This window comes from Diospyros lotus, chromosome 2 (assembly GCF_014633365.1).
Source record: "Diospyros lotus cultivar Yz01 chromosome 2, ASM1463336v1, whole genome shotgun sequence".
Taxonomy (NCBI): domain Eukaryota; kingdom Viridiplantae; phylum Streptophyta; class Magnoliopsida; order Ericales; family Ebenaceae; genus Diospyros; species Diospyros lotus.
In genome coordinates this window covers 18951433-18958274 of record NC_068339.1, presented here as the reverse complement: position 1 = coordinate 18958274, position 6842 = coordinate 18951433, and the positions used below count along the sequence as shown (strand labels likewise).

Sequence of the window (6842 nt, the reverse complement as noted above, 5' to 3'; positions counted from 1 at the left end):
TAGGATTTTGAACCTTTTGAAACAAAGAGAGAAAGAAAGAAAGAGAGAGAAAGAAGAAGACGGTAGCGATGGAGATGGTGGCAATCGTTGATAAAGATATCCTAATCTTTGTGTATCTAAATATTGTATGATATCTTATTAGGATCAAATACATAGTTATGATTTATTTAAATCTTTTGAAATATACCTTGATAAAGATATATGAGCTAATCAAATCACGTGAAAAAATTACTATGTAAGTACCATATCTATTCAATTCTTTTTATCAAAGAAAAAGAACAAAGATGTCAATTAATTAATAGCTTGGTGAGATTATTAGGCAACATATACGTACACATAGCACCGACTAAGATATCAAATGATTTTTCAAATTTTTTGATATTTTTAATTTTCTTTGGTTTTATAGTTTGTCTGGTTTGAGTATCTATTCGATTGAGTTGGTTCGATTTAAAAAAAAAAATAGGTCTATTTGGTTTGAGCAATTTGATCATTTCGATTACACCCCTATCTGACAAACACGGTTAAAAAAAAACAGAAAATGGGTACAAATTTTGTTATGGTTAAAAAAGTAAATAAATTATTAGTTATGGTTACAATTGTAATATTAAAAAATAATTATAATTGTAATAACTGTAATTGTAATGGAAGTAATTATAATCAATCTACAACAATTATATATAATATTTATTTTTTATATATAAAATAATATTTATTTATAAATTATTCTTTAAACATATATTCCTTCATAAAATATTCTTAAGTTGTAATTTATTTACAACATTGCTCAAAAGAAATAGTAAAATAAGTGTAGCTAGGCCGCCATGACTAGTAGGCAGAGTGATGGTCGGTGCATGCGATGGTTGATAAATATTCTTGTCAAAATGGTTAGAACGGTAGGTTTGATTCAATGGTCATGCAACCTAAGGATGAACAAAATGATTACTTGCATGCATCATATCAAGAAGCGCAGCCCAAGGATAAGTTGTGTTTGGCATGCCGAATATCAAAGAAGACAGACAGGCTATTCTGTATTAGTTGATCATTTCCCAAGAAGAATATGAATTCAAAATTAATTAGCAATTGCTCCAAAAAGCGTTCCCAGACAAGTACGTTCGTGGCATTGGAATTCTTTGGTAGGTGGTGTTAATTTTAAATTGGGAGATCTATTCAAAAGTAATCCCAAGGGCAAGCACAACATTGCTACGTAAGTTGAATACTTTACATAAACATGTAAGGATTAGTTCGATTGAAAGATTTAACATTTCTGTTGAATATTAGTTAGTTAGTTAGTTAGTTACAATTATTCAATTAATTATTTATGAGAATTTAGTTTACACATTTTATCATTTATTTTTAAATAAAATTCTGTATTAGAGTCTCCTTAACATCATATGGTTCATATGGTCTAAGGAATTACTAAGCCAAATAACCGACAATCCCGATTATACCTTCTCAGCATATCAAAATTTAAAAATTAATAGACTCAGACAAGTATTATCAATCACATCAGCGGAATCAAGATCGAAACCTTTGGGCTAAGTTCAAGATTCCTCGAAATACGTGCCCGGCCTCGATTCTCATGCCAAGCATCCTATAGTTCAATTTTGAGTCTCAATGATACCCTAGATATCATATATATTCAAAGGAAAATCAATATCTATTTTCTCAATTTTCTCATAAATTTTCTCTAATTTCTTCCTAATTTTCTCTCGATAATTCCAAATAAATACCTCTTCAAGCATTTTATCCAAATTTTTCTCCACAAGAATTAATAAAACAATATTTATAAGCCTCTAGAATTTTTTGAAAATTTTTCCATAATTCCTTATATTTTTCTTAAGTCTTATTTTCCTTGAAAATTACAAAATACCCATTTCCTCCAAGATTTTCAAAATTTTCCTTCATCATAATTTCTAACTTATTTTTCTGGAAATAATAAAAAAATTCCAAAAATACCTGAGCCCTCACGCGCAGATGAGTGGCATGCGCGTGTGAAGCCGCGTGTGTATTACACGCGATCTTTCTTCTTCGGCAAGTTGGTTGTCGGTCGGCGATCGGAATCCGACCTCGATCACACCTCCTGGAAGCCCTCTTCGATTCAATCCCGACGCCACCTCTTGCTACCCAAAATGAGCACCGGAAGGTCTTCAAATGGCCGGCTAAAGCCTCGACCGACACCACCGCCTCCTTACTCTGGCCAAGCTCGAAACCAACTCAAGCCGACTCATTTGCTCGCCAAATTTTCCAAAATAGATCTACTACCTCCAAGTATTAAGTACGTAAGTTGAATAGTTTACATAAACATGTAAGGATTAGTTCGATTGAAAGATTTAACATTTCTGTTGAATATTAGTTAGTTACAATTATTCAATTAGTTATTTATGAGAATTTAGTTTACACATTTTATCATTTATTTTTAAATAAAATTCTGTATTAGAGTCTCCTTAACATCATATGGTTCATATGGTCTAAGGAATTACTGAGCCAAATAAGATTGTGAATGTAATGCCCAAAAATGAATCTCCAAAAACTCAAGAGAGTTTTACCACTCGCCAAAAACTCAAGATTGTGTAGTATGTATTAACAAGTTAAACGGGTAGTAATGTTGGATTTAATAGTTTTGATGTTTTTATTTAATAATTACACAAATGTCACTAGTATTATGTCAAGTTGTATTGCATTGATGTTATTTCTGTGTTAATTGAGTTCTATTATGCTTATAATAAGATTGTATTTAGATTGATCTATTTATTATTATATTCACAGACCAACATGGATTGTAATTTCTTAGCTAGTTACCCCATAAATTATAAGAATGAAAATTTAACATTTTTGGAAGAATATACAAAGTCTTTCAAAAAGATATAAGCATATATAGAATGAAATTTTCGGACCTCAATATTTTGCTACACGCTTACAAATAGTTTTTCTGATAATTGGGTACTTCGAACACAATAATTGGTACTGAATTCTTGGAATAAAATGAGGTCATAGTTATATTTTTACAAACACGAGATATTTTTGTGATGATTTCTTTTAGGTATTTACATCATTTTACATGAAATTTTTATATACAAATTTTGATGTATTCAGAGCTAAAGAGACCTATTTTGAAATGTTTACAAGAAGATAAAGCTTATAGTTCAAAAAAGTCGATCGAGCAAAAGGACTCGAGACCCTCTTAGATGAAGGGCTCTTAGGAAACCCTCTTGGTAGACCCCCGAAGGAGGTTTCAAGAGACTCTCTTGGGCAATCTCCAATGGGGCATTCCTCTCAAATTTAATGCAAACTTTTACCTTCCAAATATTCTCCCTAAATTTCGAAATACACAATATCGAGATTACAGGAGATCTCACCACTTGTTATCTACCATCTTTGTAAATAGAAGATGACCCATTCTCTCCTAGTATGGGAAAAATACTGAACAAAATACATTGTATTCTTTTCTAATTTCTAGCAAATTTGACTTAAGCATCGAAGGATTTGTGTGAAAAATACATATGCCCTTTAACTAGCTTCAGTTTTACAAAAACAAGACCACTTAAAGATAATTTTTAAATATTTAAATTTATTATTATATCTAAACAACAACAAATTTTATATACACCGTTAAAAAAATTAGAGCTCCAAGGATTACCTTGCTTTTATTTATATTTTTCAAAGACCATGTCAATCCTACAATTATTCTCTTATCCCAATATATTTGACCACGATCAAAGTGTGGGATTTTAAGGAAATAGAGCTGACTAATAGATTGTGTCAGACCTACCATTCTCTTCATCCACTGGAAAGATTAGACAAATATTGTTACTATAATTAAATAATATTACTATGATTTTGGACAAAGTTTGAAAAATTCATTGGGTTTTTGAATTCATTTAGGTATTAATATTTTATTAATTAAAATTAACTTTTAATATTTATTAAATTAATTAAAATTTGTGATTGTTGACACAACTCAATTATTGACCAAGCAATAGCAAACACAATTAATGCAAGTAATCTAATTAAAAATATAAGAGTATTATTGTTAGTTAATCATATAATGCAGATGATATATAAAGTATATACTGTCCTTGATTATGGTCAGTTGTCTTCAGGAAGATTCTAGTTACAGATAATCGCTTCAAACTTTAGTATTTTGTAAAATTATTTTACAATTTTCTCATGTTCTCATGGTGCACCGATTTTAAGTTGAGGAATACTAGAAATTAACATCTTTAGATATAATTTTTAAGTAATATAAACTTAAAATTAATGTACCTACATTCTTATATACGTACACATAAAAACATAAATTAATGTAGCTGAATAGAAGATTGTTTGTTTAGCTGCCACAATTGGGCTAATAGTTTGGTTTCTCAAAAAATATTGTTTCAGGTCCTTGGTGAAGTTAGAAAACTAGTGGAAGAATACAAGAATGAAGAGATAAGTATAACCGTAGTGGGCCACAGCTTGGGAGCAGCCGTTGCAACCCTAAACGCAGTTGACATAGCTGTTAATGGATTGAACAAGGGTTGTCCAGTAACAGCCTTCGTGTTTGCAAGTCCTCGAGTTGGGGATTCAGGCTTCAAAGAGCTCTTCTCCGAGTTGAAGGATCTTCGACTTCTGCGTATCCGTAATGCCTTGGATATTGTTCCGAAGTATCCGTTGATTGGTTACTCAAAGGTGGGGCAAGAACTAAAGATTGATACTACCAAGTCAAAATACTTGAAGAAGCCAGGAAATCTAGTGACTTGGCATAACTTGGAGGCTTATATGCATGGCATTGCAGGTACAAAAGGATCAAAAGGAGGGTTCAACTCAGAGATTAAGCGTGATTATGCCCTGGTTAACAAATCACTAGATGCTTTGAAGGATGAATATCATGTGCCTAGTTCATGGTGGCTAGTGAAAAACGATGGAATGGTTCAGCAAAGGGATGGCTCTTGGAAGTTGATGGACCATGAGTCAGATGATTTTTGAATATTCTAATATAGTCCTGAAAATAATAAATCTTTCCCCCAAGTTTAATTCACGCTAAGTGTATGTGTTGTATTTTATTTATTTTTTACTAGGCCCTCTAAGGTGGAGAATTCAAATAAAATGAAAGGAAAATAGTTAATAGAAACAGCCATGTTCAATTTTGCCTGATATGTAGAGTGTGTACGTGAGGTGTGAGAAAGTGAAGAAAAACAATAAAATAAGAGCAGAATTTTTTTCTGCTTGCAATAAGTTCCAAGCTATGATCGAATGGCCCTTTTTAGTTTGATTTTCTGAAATTTGAGCTTGTCGTCGTTCCAAGCATCTTAAAGAGTTTTGATTATTGTTTTGGTCTCTACAAACTAGTACAAGGTTTTTTTGTGTGTGTGTGTGTGTATATATATATATATATATATATACATACTAATTGTTGGGAGTCAATAATTTTACATTTCCGATGTTATTTAATCCTCTACAAATGTGTTGGAGAACAAATTCATAGCACGTCTATTGTCGAATTTAGGTGAGGTATCAAATTTTGATTAGGTTAACCAATAAAATATTGTCATGTTACCTGAATTTGAAAATTCACGAATTTTTCAAATTTTGCCCCAAGTGTGTATTTAGATGGAGACACAAACAAACACTGAATACAGAAAAGTTAACAAGAGCCCACAAAGAAAACTTTCCTTTGCAAGATCAACTATCGTCAAAACCATTTGCTTCTCCGAGGGATAAACGAATTGGGCATCACCAATGTAGTAAAGATTGGTGTCATTAACGAAACTCCAAGGCTTCCGAGGCCTCAAATGAGAATTAACGAAGAGATAATAGCAAGCTTCAGAGAAAAATCCATCATTTGCATGGTGGTTTGGACATATATATGGCTGTCGGTCTCAGTGATCTTTCATCCTACTCAAAGCTTGTAGAATCGTTTCACAAAAAATGGTACCTGGATTGAGTCTAGCCATATAAAAGAGAAGAAGATTGTTGACCGTGAATGGATCTTCGAGATAAAAGAGGCAGGGATCTCAAGCGTTGAGGATGTATGGTGTAAGGCACGTTTGGTATATAAAAGCTACACTCAAACAAACAGTGTCGACCTTAATTTAAATGATATTTTTTCACATGTTTTTAGACATTGTTCTATTAATTATTATCTAACACACTGCAGCACTCGTTTGTTGTGACTTGAGAGTTTAAACTTACTTGCCGCTGTTTCCTCAGAAATCTCCACTTTTGGAGCTTTCAGAAAAACTCAACCACTAGAATTTCCTGTCTTCCTCTCTTTGGCTGCATCACAGGTGGAGCACTGAAACCTTTGAATCCGACAACAGTTTATTTTCGATATGATTGGCTAGCTTAGCTAACTTCATTCAAGCACACCTTCAACCTACCGTTCTAATAATTAATTCTCACAAGAAAATACCAGTCATGGCGGCCCATCAAGACTCGCTTGACAGATAGATATATGTCACGTCAAATTAAGACGATGTCCCTCTTTAATAGTCTTCTGTCCTTTTTCACTCGTTGAGGCCAAGCCTTTGTTACGAAATTGGGTCCCATATAAATCACAATCAAACTAATCAATTATATATGAACACAGAATTTAATGCTAAAAATCTAAATAAAAAAAAATTATATACAAAAAGAATAAAATATCACTAACAAAAAATAGTAATACAAAAGTGATATTGGCACATACCTTTTGTGTCTAATTTTATGTGATATAGGCATTTATTTATAGAGCTAAAATCATCTATAGATGAATACAAAAAATTATATCCTGATCAAAAGATAACGCATGAGGATATTCTTCAAGAGGAGATAAATCTCAGATAAAATTGAATTTGATAATATCGTAATCACAGTCAAATTCA

The 6842-nt window shown here is 32.0% G+C and overlaps 1 protein-coding gene across 1 annotated transcript in view; it reads left to right on the top strand.

Annotated features, from left to right (window-relative positions):
* Positions 1-821: 821 nt before the first annotated feature.
* Positions 822-6842, top strand: part of LOC127794691 (phospholipase A1-II 1-like) — a 68338-nt gene continuing 62317 nt past the window's right edge. Inside the window, exons 1-2 of the mRNA XM_052325938.1 lie at positions 822-893; positions 4381-5067. Of these exons, the coding sequence (XP_052181898.1) occupies positions 822-893; positions 4381-4965 (657 nt within the window). The 3' untranslated portion in view covers positions 4966-5067. The remainder of the gene's footprint in view (positions 894-4380; positions 5068-6842) is intronic.